Source organism: Suricata suricatta, chromosome 3 (genome assembly GCF_006229205.1).
Source record: "Suricata suricatta isolate VVHF042 chromosome 3, meerkat_22Aug2017_6uvM2_HiC, whole genome shotgun sequence".
In the NCBI taxonomy this organism is placed as follows: domain Eukaryota; kingdom Metazoa; phylum Chordata; class Mammalia; order Carnivora; family Herpestidae; genus Suricata; species Suricata suricatta.
Window position 1 is genome coordinate 113,684,854 of NC_043702.1, and position 18,398 is coordinate 113,703,251.

Here is an 18,398-nt window from a genome sequence, read left to right on the forward strand (position 1 = left end):
TAGGAAGACCACAGACCATTTTTCAGAGCGCATGCTGTTCCTATACTCGGTGACCACAGGCCACCTGTGCAGGTGAACTAGCCCCAGGGGTAGATATGGCTTTCGTCTTGCTCTACAAAAAGGCTGTTGACTGGGAATCAGGTAAAGGCAACAGAGGAAAAAGGCTGTCCTGTCCTAGCCCCAGATCTCAAGAGTCAAGTAGGTAGAGGTATGGGAATGGATGGGGTTGGTCCGTGGCTGTGGGATAGTTGAGCAGAGAGGACCTGGTATTCATATCCCAGATAGGAGGGGAAGCAAGGGAGGGTCTGTGATGGGCAGAGAGAAAGTGCGGGAGCCAGAATGAGGCTGTCCTGGGAGGAAGGCCCAGACAGAACAGCCGGGACATGAACAACCCTGGAATTAGCACCTACAGTGGCAGAGGTGAGGAAAAGGAAGACTCCATGGACCACGTGCATCTGTGGACTAGGTGAAAGCTACCAGTGGAAACTTATGTTTTCCTTGGACATTGCCACCAAGGGGACACAGGGCTTGGGTCCCTTCAGGTTTGCTTGGAGAAAAACTTTTAAGTAGGGAGTTGCCCAAAGGTGGGACGCAGATGCTACTGGAATAATGCTAGAATGAGTCATGCTGTCCTGAAGATTCCAGCACCTTCACAGGACACGGTCCCAATTGGGAGCTTGAGAGTTAAAGGAGGGGCTTGGAGCGTGAGAAGGAGGAGAATCCAGTGAAGGCCAGATGGGAAAAGGTGGTGTCGGACGGGAATTCTACACGTTGCTTTAAAACAAAGGTTTGATGGAGTGCCTGGGTGGCTCAGTTGGTTAAGCATCCAACTTTGGCTCAGGTCATGATCTCCTGGTTTGTGGGTTCAAGCTGTGCTGACCACTATCTCAGAGCCTGGAGTCTGCTTTGGATTCTGCGTGTGTGTCTCTCTCTCTGACCCTCCCCTGCTCATGCTGTCTCTCTCTCTCTCAAAAATAAAAGCACTGAATAAGGGGCGCCTGGATGGCTCGGTCGGTTAAGCCTCCGACTTCGGCTCAGGCCAGATCTCACGTTTGTGGGTTCGAGCCCCGCGTCAGGCTCTGTGCTGACCGCTAGCTCAGAGCCTGGAGCCTGCTTCCGGTTCTGTGTCTCCTTCTCTCTCTGACCCTCCCCCTCTTGTGCTTAGTTTCTCTCTATCAAAAATAAATAAATAAATAAAAAAACATTAAAAAAAAAAGCACTGAATAATAAAATAAAATAAAATAAAGGTTTGAGGACTACCAGTGAGTTTAAAGAGCCCCAAGGGGTATGTTCTCCAACTGTCAGCAGAGGTCTGTAATGCATACAGACTAGAGGTTGAATTTGGTCACCTGGCTACTTGGGTGATTTCTCTAGAACCCGGGGCTGATGAGTGAACTGCTTACCAGACCTTGGACCTCTGTTTTCCCAGCTTCTTCCTAGCAGATAAGTGACTATGACTCTGGAAAGGTCTTTAACAATGCACTTCAATACAGAAACCCAGGCAGGGAGCCAAGGCTGGTAGCTGAGTGACTGGGTAGTGTCCCCATGGGGACAGAATCTTTTTTTTTTTTTTTTTTTTTTTTTTGGTCAGATGAACTGGACAGAAATGGTGTGGACAGGGAGTTCCATTCAGAAATGTTACCACTACATTTATGTGCAAGGTAACTACAGCCCACAAATGTGCCATGGGCAGAAGGGGAAGCCTCTAGGCATGAGGCGCTGGTTAGCTGCTGGCCTGGGTTCAAGTTTGATGGAAGGTAGGAGTAAGGTAGGATTATTGGTCCTAATTTGAGACCAGAAGTTCTGATATTCATTCTCTGACAACAACAGAGAAACGGTATATGCTTCCTGGGTCTTGGCCTACCCTGGGGGCTCAACTGACAGAGAACATTGTAGTAATGGATGGATAGGGCTGACTCAGGACTGTCAGGTTTGGAGCAAAGAGGAATCGATATCCTTGCCCCAAGTAAGGATGGGAAATGAGGGAAGATTTAAAATGTAAAATGCAAGCAGCATCATGTCACAGATCACCTAGACCGGAAGGTATAGAGCCACTGAAGTTGAACTACAGGCTTTCTCCACACCACCACCCACTGGATATTCTGTACAGTTTTTGTTAATATCTAACCACCGAGTCAGCTTCTGAGGGGGCTGAAGGACCTGAAAGCGACCAAAGCAAATTAGCTCGCAGGGAAGAACCTCTATTTTACACATTATTTTAGAACAAAGGTAGCTGAGAGTTTAAGCATTTGATTTTAAGGCTGCGTCAAAACAGTCGCATGAAAAAAGCCATGTCAAATCATTACTCTCCCTCATGAGTGTCCCCTAAAATGCCGACCTCTGGGAGAAGGATCCTCTAGTGACCCACTAGTATCACTACTCATATTAGTACTGGGTTGGTTGTGAGCTGAGTATCGAGGTTTACCCTAGTTACTCCGAGAGACCTATGCATACTGGGACACCTCTAGAGTTCCTGAGCTCAAGTGGAAGCCCGGGAAGGAAGAAATTCCTTTTCTGAGGCAGACAGTTGACTTCCAGTAGGTCCAAATACATCAAGGAACTAAGCATGGGTGAGTGATCCTTGCAAGTGGTATTCTCCAGGAATGGAGAATCCAGAGGCGATGGCTGAGATGGATACAGTCGGTCTTAGGAGCTGACCTGAGTCCCTCCAAAATTCATATGTTGAAGCCCCAACCCCCAGTACCTCAGATTGTGTGTTTGGAGATGAGACCTTCAAAGAGGTTGGGAAGACAAAGAAGACCCCTGGGGTGGGCTTGAATCCAGTATGACTGGTTTCTGGTAAGGAGAGGCAATCTGGACACAGAGACACTGGGGCTGCATGTGTGCCGAGGAGAGATCATGTGAGGACGGGGAGAAGACAGCCTTGTGCCAGCCACGGAGAGAGGCTTCGGAAGGAGCCCAACCCGCTGGAACCCTGAACTTGGACTTCAGAAACTAAATTTCTGTCATTAAGCCACTCCGTCTGTGGAATTTTGTCATGGAAACCCGAGCAAACTAACACAGCCAGGGTTGGCCGGAGTGGGGCACGGCGGAGCTAACTGGGACGTGAGCTCCCAGAACGGGGTGGTGAGGGCTTCAGGAAACCAGGGCCACCCACTCTTCTTTCTGCGTGAGGCTTCAGCACAGGACAGTGAGTGAAATCTTGAAATTGGTCAGTAACCCCTCTGAGGTACAGCTGCTCCATCCACTGAAGGGACTCCTACTGCAGCACTGTTAAAACCTCGTTCCAATCTGTCCCATCAGGGCAGCCTTGACTTGGCTCAAGAACTCCTCTCAGGTTCTCAAACGTCTGGCTTTCTGGAAAGACACAAGTGTGGCACACAGCTGGCTCCCGAGGGCTGCCTACAAGCTCCACGAGAGTCAGGACGCTGCTCCTGTGTGCCAGCACTTACCACAGTGCACGTAGTAGGTCTCAGTAAACACTTTTGTTGAGGAAATGAGGATGTGCTTGAGCCAGGAGCTTGAGATGTCCCCATTCCAATGATCCTGGGTATCTGGAAGGCCACGCAGGAAGCCATTCATCAACGGTGGAGAATGGGTAAGCCTTCATCGTCCAAAGGATATCCCACTCTGGCTCCTACTACCAGCTGTAAGGAAATGGCCATCTTCTACTTGGTGGAGTTGGGGAAGGTGGAGGTTCCTACAGATGTCTGATTTCCTACAGGCTCCCCACGCTCGGTGACGCACAGACAGGCAGGGGCGTGGTCGTGCTCACATGGGGGAGCGGCAGGAACGCACAGCTTCTTAATTCTCTCGTCTGAGAAGAAAGTGGTTGTGGACAGTTTGTGGATCTAATCCTCCTGGCCCAGGGCGGGAGGAGGTGGGAAAAGGTTCAGCAGAGGATGTGAAAAAAAAAAAAAGATCCAAAAGACAACAAATGAGAGGCAGGGCCTCGGGAAGATGGTCAGGCAGTGGCCCTCCAGAAGCTGGGAGGCACGGTGTGGAATTCTGTGGCCAGAAGCTGACGGCACAGGGTTGATCCATGTTCTGCCATGTGCAGCATGCTGGGGGTGATGCACAGGTCACCCTCCCTGCCCCAGTCACGGCCGTACGTGTATCAGCAGGGCCCCACTACTTCGTGTCAGCCATTAAGTCAGATGGGAAACAGCCAAGTCAGATTAGGGCTTGGTCTGAGAAGCTGCCAGACTTCCTGAGCCTGTCTGCCATCACCCGGGGCTCTGTCAGAACCTGGAACATTCCTTCCAGTGCCAGGGGCCTGGGGTCGGGGCTGTGGCCTTCAGGAGAGTGGGTGGGGCCACAGCCACTGGTTCTCTTGTTCAGAGGGGCTGGGGGGGTCAAGAGCCCCATGCCAGGGCCCAGCACAGGCTCTCCCTGACTCCTCTTCCAGAACTTTCATGAGAGTGTCACTACTGCTGTGTCCTGTTTGTCTCCTCTTTCTTCTCCTTCTACTTTGTGTTTCCTTTGTTGCATTTCTAGACTCGTGGGGAAGACAGGCCTTGAGGACTGAATTAAAAGGCCTGATATTTGGGCCTTGACAGACCGAGCTGCTCACTGTCGTGCAGGCAGTCACCACCCCAGTGTCCAGACAAGAGGCTAAGAAGCCAATCTTTAAAAACTGGGAGCAAAGAAAAGGAAGCCCTGGAAGGATGTAACACGCACCTCAGTATTTCACACAAACACAAACATAGCTCAAAATCTTGGATGGGTCTGGCCACCAAAGATCCTTCCACTGAAAACTGCAGTGTAGAAAACAATGATTCAGTGGCCAAAGGATTACTGTCCCCATCAGAGGGCAGAGAATAAAAGCCCTGCTCACACGCTGGGTGACAATTCTCACTTGTGAGACAAGGGAGGTGAGTGAATGGGACAGGAGGAAGTGCGGACTCTCATCTCCCCTCCTCCGGCTCTGGCTTGGCCTCCAGGCCCCACTCTGTGAGCGTGGCTGAGCAAAGTTCCACGCTAGACACCCCAGCCACGGCTCACCCTCCAGGAGGGAGCTTCCGGACAGGGATACAGACACGGACACAAGCACCGTCAGAGGGCAAGCCAATAGCACCTGTGCGGGGCAGGGACGAAGGGCTGTGAGGGCAGGCCCAGGTCAGAGCCGGGTGGGTGACAGCATCCCCTGCTCTCCCAGTCCCAGCCAGGTCCGTTCGCTCTGCTGGCTCCAGGACCACCGCGGTCACAGTGATGGACAATGGACACCCACCAAAGAGCCTGTGTGGCCTTGAGAAGAAGAGCCAGCTAGAAAACTGTGATGAAACCTTATGTTTTATCAGCTCACCAAAGCTTCCGAGGGAAAGTTAAAAAAATTACTGGAAAAATGAAAATGGCGGGGCTGCTGTGTGATTACCGGCGATATCCAGGTTACAAACACCTGACCTAAGGACACGTCGTGCCCCCAAGCCACCAGCTACTTGTTGCTCCGCTCTGCCACCGCTGCTCCTGACAACAGGCCACAGGAAACTATGGGGGCTGAAATCACTCTTTTCAGCCTTGTCCCCTGAGAGGCGGATTTCACGCCCACTTGTTCAAATCCCTTCCTGGGACGCTCACAAAAATGTCCTTCCCGCCACCACAAAACATTGCTTGTCAGGTCAATGCCAGCAAATCTCACCCTACAGAGCTGGCTTTGGTCAAGGAAAAGGAGAAGACCCTTACATATTTTGAAATGAATTTAGACCAGATATAATAAAAATCATGTCACTCATTGTCAGTTTTTTTTTTAATGTTTATTTTTGAGACAGAGAGAGACACAGACAGAGACAGAGCACAAGTGAGGAAGGACAGAGAGAAAGAGACACACACACACAGAATCTGGAGCAGCTCCAGGCTCTGAGCTGTCTGCACAGAGTACGACGTGGGGCTCGAACTCACAAGCCATGAGATCCTGACCTGAGCTGAGACGTCCAGCAAACTGAGTCACCCAGGTGACCCCCATTTTCAGCTGTTTTGAGGAAAGTGATATGTTGGTGGATAGGGGACACATAGGGGATAGTTTGGTGATTGTTACCTCCATCTAAAATGAATGTAGATTTTGGAGCACCTGGGGAGCTTAGTCAGTTAAGCATCCAACTCTTGATTTCAGTGCAGGTCATGATCTTTTGCTTTGTGAGTTCGAGCCGAGTTGGGCTCTGTGCTGATGGTGGAGAGCCTGCTTGGGATTCTCTCTCTCCCTCTCTGCCTCTCATGCACATGCTCTCTTTCAAAATAATAAACTTAAAAAAATTAAATGAATATATGTTTTGATGCAGCAAGTTAGCATTTAGGAATTTACCATACGGATTTATCCTATATACCTTTACACAAAGATACAAATGCATGGATGTTAATGGCAGCATTTTTTTTTGATATAGTAAACATAAATGGAAACAATAGGGACAAGTCTACAAATTACGGTCCATTCAGGAGATGACCCTCTATGTATCTGTTAAAAAGAATGGGGTAGGTTTTTAGGAGCTGATCTGCACTGATGTGCGACAACCAGGGATTGTCTTCTCTGTGCCCACTGAGGAGGTTTCTTGACTCCTCCCTCCCTTCTCTCGCTCATGCCTCCTTCCCCACTCACCACCTTACTGGGTGCATGTAGCGGATCAGGACTGGGGTTGAGTCCCTCCACAGGACAGACCAGAAGAGGCAAGACAGAAAAGAAGGAGAAGCAGGAGAAGAGCAAGAGCCTGAGGGAGTGGTCTGGAGGGAGAGTGAGGGAAAAGGAGAGTCTCCGAGGGTGTGAGCATCGCTGGGGAAACGGAGAAAGAACGAAAGAGGTGTACCGTGAATGCAGGTTTATGTACGTATGTACGCTGAACATTTCAGGAAAGAAATTCCCCCTGCTTATCTCTCCAGGGAGTGGGGTCAGACTTTGAAAGATGAGGGTGACTTCTACCTCGTGTTCCTTTGAAAGCACCCTCTCCTGGAAGTGATCTATTCTCACAACAGAAGTTACGTCACCAGAACACGCGTGAATATACCAGAAATCTGCCTCAAAGCTTTCAAAAGCCTCTGCCTCTTTACATCTTTCTCCAGGTTCTAAAGAAAATCAAGTCTAACTTATAGTCAACATGACTTAAATCTTAGATTTAAGACTATGCTCCGTTTTGTTTCTGTATTACTTTCTCCTTTTTTATCTTTTTAAAATGTATGGCACACACTGGTGATACTAGGGGCTGAGCACACTTGCAAGGGCTGGTCTGGTGATAGTACCACACTCCTTAATACCTTCTTCAGTAGGAACATGTTTCCAAAGCCCTAAACTACCACTGGCAAATTGGCTTCTGGAACCCAATTAATCTCACGGCTAAGATTTTATTTAGTTATTTTTTATTAAAATTTACGCGATACTTTGAAATGGCTTTTACTCTGCCTAATGTTTATAGTGCTATAGATGACCATAATCACAGAACCCCTCAGAAGAAACAGTATGAGCTGAAGATGCTAAATTCTGTCAGATGTGAATTAATGCCAACTTACTTTATGAGACCTAAAGATCTTCACAATGCGTTGCATCATAAAGGGAACTTCTATCGAGTAAAAACAGATGAAGGTGGCAAGAAGGGAGCTGAGGACAACGTGGTGATTTGGATAAAAACAGAATGTGGACACCTTCTCCTCTGAGGTCAGTAGTTGTTAAAATTTAGCCAAGGTCAGGAGGGAGAAAAATCATCCCCTGATCCTGCCCTCAATCTCGCTGTTGCAAACAATATATAAACGTTGTAAACCTGTTAGAGTGGGTGGCAATCTGGTCACCTCTCAGTGACTCATGCTGAGCTAACTGCCCACATCCTCGGCCAAAGGTGAACCCAAAGTCCACCAAGAGCACCTGTGGGGAGACCCCGTGGGCGCTTGGTGGCCCAGAGCATAAACTCCCTCACACACACGTGGGTGGTGAAAAGCATCACCAACTTCCAGATGTCAACCTCACGTTTCAGCCTGTTAAAGGGCTTGCAGAGCTCTGACCGTTTGTCCTTTGTTTTCACGCTTGCTGGGCTAAAGGAAAGAAAGGCAAAGTCCAACAGAGTCCACCCTGACTTTGTTGGTTCTCAGTTCCTCATAGCCCTTCCTCTGAGATACCACTGCAAGTAAACCATTCAGAGCCCACTGGTTAGAAGCAGGTCAATGCAGATTGGATTTCTGGAAATATAGAACGCCACAGGGCAACTTCCTAACAAGCTCTGGGGGAGAGAAACCAAGGGAGGCTTTAGAAATCTGTCACCCAGCATGAGAAAACAGTGTATACTTAGGGAGAAACTGTACCTGCCAAACCCGAGGAAAACAGAACCAAACGTAGTCCAAAAAATATGGAGTCCTTTCTGGTGGATGGAGCCTCACTTACAAGAAAGGCTTCTTTGTTTGACTCAAGTCAGTAAAACTGCCAGGTAATTAAGGGGTAAGCAGTCCTTCAAAGAAGCCTGGATAGGCGGGGAAAGAAGATTCGAAAACATGTGCAGGAGCACCCTTGAAATGGGGACCGGGGGCAAATGTCTGTGCTGAGGGGTCCTCAGGGCAGCCTGGGCGGGCAGGATGGGGGTGGGGCTGGAGGAGGGGGCGCTGTCCAGCAGCGGCCGGCATGGGGGGGCAAGGGGCAGCGCGGGGGCCGCAGGAAGGACTGTCCCGGCCGGCGTCTTGTGGCTGCAGTCCATCCGCTCGGCCTGCAGTTTGGCCTCCCGAGACAAAGCCCAGAGTTCAGAGCAAGGTGACTCTGAGTATCCCGGACCCGCCTCTCGTTGCAACACTGAGGCTCGGAGAATGAAGCCTTATCTCTTTGTGCTCAGTTCATGTGCTCTGAAAACCCGCAAGATTCATCACCCCAAACAGACATTCTGCGCTCCTGGGAAAGTCTGCAGTCTCGGCCCTCTAGGCAATCTCTCTTCAGTTTGACTAGCGCTGACTCACAGTCTGGATTCCAGAGCTGTTCCACCACAAGCAGGGGAAGACACCACCTACAGAAGCTCTATAAATACCCCTGGGGACCCGGGTGCCGTGACCGGCCTGTGCACCCCTGACGCCCACCCGGCTGGTGGGGTCTTCAGGCTCCTCTCTGCCTGCACCGCACTCCAGACCGCACTTCCTGAGCACGTGTTTCACTTCCGACTTCCCACCTGCACCTGGACTGATAGCCTACACCCTGGACTTGCTTCTGTTCTCACGTGGATCCTGGTCACCTCCCCTCTCAGCCCTCTCCCGAGGCTTGTCCTCGAGGTGGGGACAGGCAGCCCCTGGGACTCTAACCCCCTCTTCACTTAGACCCCTCTCCTGCCCGTGGACCCACGTGGCATAGGTGGAGACCTGGGTTCTCTGCTTAGCCCCCCGGGGCTGACATCATGTTCCCATGGTCTTCAGAGCCACGCGGAATGGGGCCTCCGTTCTCCAGGGACCTCCCACCCTCCCCCAGGCTCCCTGGGCTTCAGGGCGCCCTCCCAGTAGTGGGCAACCATGTTCTGTGCTGGAGATGATCCAACCTCAGATGATGGCACGAATGACTGCACCCTCTCCCTTGGGCAGATCTATCTTGACTTCTACACTTAGGTTCTCAGCCTGTGGCGAACCCGGGCCCCAAAGCTCCTCTGAGTTACAGGAACATCCAGGGACAGAACACCCACTGGTCTGAAGGAGCTGAGGTGAGTCAAGGGACGATTAATCAGCAATAGCTCCTTTACCTGACTCAATGACACGCTGGAGCCTGGCTCATTAGGTGATTATGGGGCTAAATGATTCGAGCGAAGGTACCCTGGGAACCATCAAGAAGGAAGAGACCACTGCTAGTCAGCCAGACCGAGGGCCCCACATGGGCTGTCCTCACCTGGATGGCACAGCCTCCCCGAGCTGGGTCCTGGCTGTGTGCCCCCAACATCCTGCCTCCCCAAACTGCCACCAGCAGGACACCATAGCGTAATCATGGGCTCCACACAGACAGCATCTTGCGCGTCTCTGCACACCCACAGCACCTGACACACGGCAGGAACCTTATGAAAGAGGAGCATACGCACCAGCGAGCAGACAAAAGAGTGAATGAAACAAGGCCTGGCTTTACACCCTGCCCGAGAAGCAGCTGGGAACAGGTGGGGACACTCGGGAAGGCAGAGTAGTCGGGGTGACTTCAGGATGTCAAGCCCTTGCCCATGCGAGACACTGCGGCCTTTCCTCTCCAGCCCTCAGCCTGGCACTCACCTGTACGGCTCCATGGTCCGAATCCCGTAGAACAAGGCCTCCTCCAGCAGACCGAGGTTGATGCAGGCGTCCATGGCACAGTCGAGCACCTTCAGCTGGTAGATGTTGATGTCAGGAAGCCGTTCAGAGTTGCTGCTGATGATCGTCTGGCACATGGCCAGAACCTGTTCCCACTCTGTTATTAACCTTGGTTAAGGATTCATTGTCTTCACAAGAAAACAAGTAAAATGAGATTCTCTAACAGGCTGAAGAGTTCCCAGGCACAGGAGGGAAGGAAGAGCCCATTATTTTGCACAGATGAGCTGCCTGCAAACACACTCGAGAAACAAAAATATGTAAGTGGCAGCTCAGACAAGTAAATTCTGTTTACATCAACAAGCCATCTTCCACGTAAGTCTGTACTTTGGGGGATTAAGATTCCCAAAGAACCGTTCTTTCTTCCTTCTCCTGTGTGTTCTCTTTAAATCCAGGCACGGAGTGAATACAGCTGTTTATTAAACGGACCACCAGTTAAGTCCAGCTGAAATTATGTCAGCTTCCGTTACAAAACTAGTCTGAAGTTAAAAAAGCTTCGGATTCCACTTCTAAAAGGAGGAGCTCAGTGTGGCTTCTGTGTCATTTGAACTTGGGCACCCGTGAACCCAAGCCCCTGGCCCACTGGCCCAGAGCAGGGAAGCAGGCTGAAGAAGTACATTCCCACTGGGTCTCGTATTGAAGTTTCTTGATTATAAAGCCAAAGTGATCCAAGCTGATAATTAACCAAAAAAAAAAACCAAAAGAAGTATTCTTATTTTGAGTCCCCAGAGCACAAGACAATATTAAGAACATGGCTCACGCACGTAAATTGTGGGCGGGGCGAATGCTGTGTTAAAAGGGGCAGGAAGGAGACCCAATACCCCCTAATGAGCAGCTCTGACTTTCTGATTCGCCCTGAGCCCATAACTCACTCCCGTGGCTCTTCGGTGTGATCACTCTTTTTTTTTTTTTTTTTACTTTTTTTTGTTTATTTATTATTGAGACAGAAACAGTAGGAGGGGAGAGGGGCAGAGAGAGTGGGAGACACAGAACCTGGAGCAGGCTCCAGGCTCTGAGCTGTCAGCACAGAGCCCAATACGTGGGCTTGAATCCACGAATTTCACAAATCTGACCTGAGCCAACGTCACACGCTTAACTGACCAAGCCACCCAGGTGCCCCATGATGGCACTTTTTAAAACAGCTCATACTCCTGTGCTGTTGCAGAGGGAGTTGGAGGACTGAGCACATGGTGCATAGAGGGTGCCCTGAATCCCTCCCAGGCGGATCACCCCAGAAGCAGAGGGGAAGGCAGCTCCCTTCCTGCACCACCGCCGCCTGTGCTGTGGGGTGAGGTGCCGGCCATGAGGACGCTGGCTTGCCCCCATCTCCCGTCAACCTGTGCGGCTCCAATCTGCCCGCTTTCACGTGCAGAATTCCACTGGAGCGAAACGGGTTGCAGATTTCAGATGCGGTGAAATAGCCTAGCCTTTGACTGCACATACAGCTGGATTTCAATGTAAGCTACTTCTGTCACTTGTCAGATCTGAGGCTCTGAGGATGTCACCTAAAGCACCTAGGTGACATGACTCCCTGATCGTGACTAGGTTTAAGGAAAATGGCTCAATGGCCCCCTTCTACCCACACCCCGCCCTCCACCACACAAGCCAGTCTCTTCACGATCAGTGCTCCCCAACCAAAGCCCTGTCCGTCGTCCATCGGGCTCTCACACAGCATGCCCGCCTGCACCATGCACTCCAGCGTCCCTTTATCCTGTCCTCCAGCATCCATGCCAGTCTGGCTGTCAGGCCTTCCAGAATGTCAGCAAACACTTGTAAGAAACCAATCAAGCTGCCTCTGTGAGTGGGAACTAATGTCTTCATTAACCCTCCCAGGAAATATGCTTTTCTTCACCCAAAGGCATGGCTTCCTGACTTAGAATTGCAAGCACCACAACGCATGGCTGAGGGCCTTTATTTCAGACTCCTGGCACACCATGCTCTGTAATGCCAGCACGAGTCCTGCCTCTGAGGAGCTGACTCTGCTCTCGGAAGAGGGTACACTCGGAGTCGGTGACTTCCTTTCGTATTCATGTGACATGCACGTTTAAAGTGTGCCGAGCGTAGTCCTAGAGGTTGGGGGTGGCAGGATCTAAGACAGTGCACTGATTTTCTAACAGATTGCCGGGCTAACCTCTGTGGCTTTTCATTCCAGGATTAGATATATGACGAACTGTCAGGAGGAATGACTGTCTCTTACACAATGCCAGACATTTCTGTGGCAAGACTTTGCGCCTTATTTTAACACTGTGTTGTTTGACCTCCATTACTATTTGCCTATTCATTTATATATGCTCCGACTCATTTTAAAGAGGTTTGCGGTGACAAGCCTCAGAAATAAAAACCAGATGTGATATTCTGCAGCCGCTGATAGGAATCCATCCACTTTATCCCCCAGCAGGCTGGAAGGGAATGCAGGCCAATTTCCCTTCATTACATTGGCAACTGTCTCCTGGCAAACAGGCGAGCTTTTCCTGTAAAACACCCCAGTGAGCAAAAAAATGGAATAATTTTAACTAAGAGGCTTTTCCCCCAAGCTAATGCCGACATTATATTTGCTCAAAAATGTAGTCCCTGGCATTTACTTGGTGTTGTGTACAAGCCATTCTGCTCCAGTGAGGGGCTGAGCTCTAGACCGACGTAGGGTGGAGAGCCTGCCCCAAGTGAACAGAACGGTCTCTCGGATACCCTTTGTCCCCCGAACACTTTTCAATGACAGTAAGAGGATTGGGAGGAAGAAAAAGCGGACTAAAGGGGAATTAATCAACCCCTTGGAAACCACTGGGCTTTTAGTCACTTAGTATCATGTTATTCTGCATAAGTCCTCCATGGGCCCCTCTCAGCTGGAAAGTGTCCTCTCCCATGCACAGCCTGCAAGGCCCTGCAAGGTCACCCCCCATACTGAACAACTGTGATCTCGTTATTTCACATTCTGCCCATCTGCACACGCTCCCTGCTCTGGCGGGTGCCCTTCTTCATGGCAGTGGCCTGGAGAGCTCCTATTGTACCTCCCACACACAACTCAGCAGTCACCTCCTCTCTGGAACCTTCTTTAACCTCCCAGAGCTGACTACTGTGCCTTTGATGCCCCTCAAATACATATTCACCACAACAGATATTCATTTACAGGCAAGAATTCTGAGTACAGGGTTGTGTCCTCTTAATGGATCCTCCAATCTATTCCATGGTCAAGGGTGGACCCAGGGGTGGGCTGTGACTGGCAAGATAGCAGGCACAGAGTCAGTCTGCAGTGAAGCCTTGTCCTGTTGATACCCAACTGTAGCAGGATCATCGAGGGCCCTAATTCCACATGGGACATCTGAGGATGAGCCTCCTTCTCTGACTATAATGGTTCTCTAAGCCCAAGGAGGACCCCTCCTACTCCCAGATTTGACTGTTTTCTCAGTAGTGCCAATCCTTCCTGTAGACAGGGTTTCAAATTCCACTGGGATCCTGGCTCCATTCCTCAAAACCTATTCCAGTTTCTCTAGATCTTTCTTAACATGTTCTACCCTAAAGTGAAAAGAAAACTACAGATATGATCACACTAAGAGCAGCCCTGTCTTATTTTCATTCAAACCTTCAGGGATCTTGAGCTCTTGGTTCTGTCAGTCCAACCCTGCTACCCTCCCCCCTATAACCTTTGGGAATTTGATGACCCAGTGCTCTATATCTTCATTGAAGGTAAGGAGTCAAAGGTGGAAGAGGACTGGAAGTGGGGAGAGAGAACTCCAGAGTGACAGTGAAGCATTTTCTCATATGGCCGTTCAACCATTTAGGAAGAGATTGGCCATGCTAGCATCTAGCATCAATTTCTTGGCCATGTCTAATGGAATCTCCTCCCGGAATCTACATACAAACTTTACCAAAGAAAGTTGGGACTCCCTTGCTCTTGGTAAACCCGTGCAGCCTCGGGCTGATCACAGGTTCCTTTTTCCTTCCTTTAGTAACCAATTACAGATTCCTTCCCCAACCCGTGACAACAAACAAACAGGAAATGACCCACTGGGTGCAGGTTTCAGAAATTACTTAATTTCACCTTTAAAGAAATGTCCATCTATCCACCTCTCCTTTTCTTTATATTGTTTAAAAGAATGCTATAGCTGAGAAACCTTGTCTGCAGATTTTCCCACTGACTGGGGTGGAATTTCCCCACAGCATCTGAATGACCTTTCACCGTCTTTTTCATCTTGGTCTATTTCTTCTTTCCGTGTGGTGTCCCTTTGTTGCAGGTTTGCTCAGGTGACACCCCTACTGGAAGTGACCTCCCTGTCAGCCTCTGCCCATCCAAACCCTGTCCCTGATTTGGGCCACCTTCCACACACCAGCGTACCTCCTCAGACGTCCTCCAGCACAAGCACTCTCTCCTGCTCTCTGAACTTTGACCCACTCATGGTCCTTACCGTTTATGCCAAGAAAATTTATTGTGTGGCGACTTCCACTGCGATGGTAGTCATGGTTGATTTGATATGAAGCTTCCAGATCTGAGGGTCAATGACATTAAATTACTAGGATTCTGAGTTATTCTTTCCTAGAGATGTTGGTTATGGGTGGGAGGGAATTCAGAAATTTGTTGCCTTGTACATAGAGAGACTACTATTTACTGTCTCTTACTGGCCATAACTTTTGATTCCTATTGAATGGTGGTAAGGTACCCATTCTAGTCTGGCCATGATCTTCCCTCATTGTTACCCAAACTGTTGGCAGGGACTCAGATGCAGCCTGTGACCTTGAAACAGAATGAAGCTCACTGGCTCACACAGAGGTCAAACCATGGACTTGGCTTCATTAACACTAAGCTCCAACCCATAAAGAAGCAATCCAAATGTACTTCATCCACAGGTAAAAGGATACTCCAATGTGCCTTCAGTTCCTCAATTTTTTTCAGGGATTCTTGAACTTCCTTCCATACTTGCTCATCACCAGTGAGCATATCAGCATCCTGCTCCGGCCGAATGAAGAGGAGAGAAAGACAGATAAATTATTTAATTAAAAAACAGGCAGAGGAAAAAAAAATGGACAGAGGATCTGAACAAACATTTATCCAAAGATATACAAATGGCCAATAAACACATGGAAAGATGCTCAACATTGTTAGTCATAAGGAAAATACATATCAAAACCATAGTGAGATATCACTTCACACCCATCAGCTTGGCCATAAGGATGTCAAAAACAAAGGTAATACCAAGTGTTGGTGAGGATGTAGAGAGACTGAAATTCTCATATCTTACTGGCGGCAATGTAAAATGAGGCAGGCACTTTGGAAAAATTTGGCAATTTATCAAAGAGTTAAGCAGAGCACCCATACCATTTAATAATTCCACTCCTTAGATACCCTGGAGAAAGGAGAACTTGTGTTCACACAGACAGTTGTGCATCATTATGCATAGCAGCGTAATTCTAGCAAATAAGGTGGAAATGACCCAGATGTCCCTCAGCCAATGAATGAATATAGAAAGTGTGGCATATGCATACAATGGAATATTAGTGGCAGTAAAAAGAAATGGATGACTACAATGCAGATGAACCCTACGAACACCACAGTAAGTGAAAGAAGCCAGTCACAAAGGACCACGTATTGTATGATTCTGCTAACATGAAATGTCCCGAACAGGCAAACCCGCAGAGACAGAAAGTCTATTACTAATTGGCTAGAGAGTGAAAGGGGCTTGGGGAGATGAACATGTAAAATACACTGTGTTTACGGTTCTGCAACTCTGTGAAGATACTGAGAGCCACTGCATTGTATGCTTTACCTGACTGGATCATATGTGAATTATGTCTCAATAAAGCTGATATATATCACGAAGGGGAAGAGGGGCAAGAGAAAGAATCATTTGTTTGGAGACACACAGATACTTTAATAAAATATGAAGCTATCCATCAAAACGGGTCTAGGAAAGAGCAAGATGAGTACAATTACACCCATGTGAATAAATTTTGACTTCTGCAAAAATGAAAAATGAAAAAAGAAGGGGAAAAAAGATACCCCGCATTTTAAAAAGTAATACAAAACAAAATAAAAGTGTGGGTTACCGTTTATTAAGTGTTTGTTCTCCGGGTTAGGAAGCAAGCCCTTTACTTTTCCTGTATGTCCACATTTTCAGAACTCAGCAGCCATGTGCGGCTGTGACCACCATCCTGGGCATCACAGAAACAGAGTAGGTCTGTCATCACAGAAAGTTCTGTTGGACAGAGCAGCTTTAAAGAGGCTAATCAAAGCGTATGAAACTGTCATCAGACACCATTCAAAACCAGGTGTTCAACAGCCATTAAACTCTCAGTGGGTGTCAGGCAGAAAACCCATCTTAGGAAGTTATACTAAATCATGGCCAAATCACGGCAAAGGTGAGGGAGGGCAGACTTTTCAAACAATGGAGATCTCCGTGGAGGTTTTTACGTGCCTACTAGAGGAGGTTTATACAATGGTCCTTGTGAGAACCGCTACTGGAGTGAGCCCATGTTACTGGCTGGAAGCTACACGTCACACAGGTGTGCCAGGGCAGAGGACAAAGGAGGGCCATGGGGAGCCGCGGAAAAGAGAGCCCACAATAGGGGCGAGGCAGCAGGTGCACATGTGAGGAAACGTGTGCCTTGTATGTGTCTATGCAGGAGGGCTTCCTGGGCCTCCGTGTATGTACGCTGTGCATATGAATAATAATGTTGGGCGGTTTTCAAAAGGACTCCAGTGCTCTCTTCAGCAGCACATGTACTCAAACTGGAACAAGACCAAGAAGACTCGCATGCTCCCTTGCACAGATGTCATGCAAATGTGTGAAGTGTTCTATATTTTTTTGATTTAGGCTTAGGTTATGATCTCCTGGTTCATGGGTTTGAGCTCCACATCAGGCTCCATACTGGCAGTGTGGAACCTGCTTGGGATTCTCTCTCTCCCTCTGCCCCGCCCCACCCTTCCCTCTCTCTTTCTCTTTCTCTCTCAAAATAAATAAACTTAAAAAAAAAAAAAAGGAAATCATAAATGGATCCTTCTTTTTGGGGAAAATTCTTTTTCTTAAAAAATTTTAGAAATTTGTCCGTTTCTTCTAGATTGTCCAGTTTGTTGGCATATAATTTTTCATAGCAATCTCTGATGATTACTTGTATTTCTGAAGGATCTGTTGTAATAGATCCATTTTCCTTCATGATTTTGTCTATTTGCATGTTTTCTCTTTTCTTTCTGAGGAGCCTAGCTAGAGGTTTATCAATTTTGTTGATTTTTTCAAAAAACCAACTCTTGGTTTCATTGATCTGTTCAATTGTTTTTGTGGATTCTATCTTGTTTAATTCTGCTCTGATCTTTATTATTTCTTTTCTTTTGCTGGGTTTGGGGTATTCTTCCTGCTCCCTTGCTAGTTTCCTTAGGTGCTCTGTTAGGTTTTGAGTTTGTGTTTTTTCTGATTTGTTGAGGTAGGCCTGTATTGCAATGAACTTTCCTCTTAAGACTGCCTTTGCTGCATCCCAGAGAGTTTGAATTGCTGTATTCTCATTTTCATTCGTCTCCATATATTTTTTAATTTCCTCTCTAATTGCCTGATTGGCCCAATCATTCTTTAGTAGGGTAGTTTTTAACCTCCACATTTTTGGAGGTTTCCAGACTTCTTCCTGTGGTTGATTTCGAGTTTCATAGCATTGTGATCTGAAAGTGTGCGTGGTATGATCTCAATTCTTTTGTATTTATGGAGGGCTGTTTTATGCCCCAGTATGTGATCAATCTTGGAGAATGTGCCATGTGCACTTGAGAAGAAAGTGAATTCCCTAGCGTCAGGATGCAGAGTTCTAAATATATCTATTAATTCTATCAGCTCCAGTGTGCTGTTCAGGTCCATTGTTTCTTTAGTGACTTTTTTGTCTGGCTGACCTATCCATTGTTGTAAGTGGGGTATTAAAGCCAATTAATCTTTGACAAAGCAGGAAAAGAGACAGCCTCTTCAACAGGTGGTGTTGGGAGAACTGGACAGCAACATGTAGAAAAATGAAATTAGACCACTTCCTGACACCATTCACAAAAATAAACTCAAAATGGATAAAGGATTTGAATGTGAGACAGGAAACCATAAAAACCCTTGAGGAAAAAGCAGGAAATAGCCTCCTAGACCTCAATCGCAGCAATTTCTTCCTCGACACATCACTAGAGGCCAGGGAATCAAGAACAAAAATGAACTATTAGGACCTCA

At 48.2% G+C, this 18,398-nt stretch overlaps 1 protein-coding gene and 1 non-coding gene across 3 annotated transcripts in view; one reads left to right on the plus strand and one right to left on the minus strand.

The window, feature by feature from the left end:
* SMYD3 (SET and MYND domain containing 3) overlaps positions 1 to 18,398 on the minus strand; it is a 694,896-nt gene that overhangs the window by 92,434 nt on the left and 584,064 nt on the right. Inside the window, exons 9-11 of one of the 2 annotated variants that reach the window (XM_029934862.1) lie at positions 15,076 to 15,163; positions 10,150 to 10,324; positions 7,487 to 7,968 (exon numbers count right to left, since the gene is read on the minus strand). In XM_029934862.1, the coding sequence (XP_029790722.1) occupies positions 7,740 to 7,968; positions 10,150 to 10,324; positions 15,076 to 15,163 (492 nt within the window). In that variant the 3' untranslated portion in view covers positions 7,487 to 7,739. Of the gene's footprint in view, positions 1 to 7,486; positions 7,969 to 10,149; positions 10,325 to 15,075; positions 15,164 to 18,398 lie in introns of those variants that run through there. The other variant, XM_029934863.1, reaches the window with a different exon arrangement.
* LOC115288800 lies at positions 16,913 to 17,018 on the plus strand. The gene has a single exon (XR_003907196.1). It is a non-coding gene; the product is annotated as a U6 spliceosomal RNA (small nuclear RNA).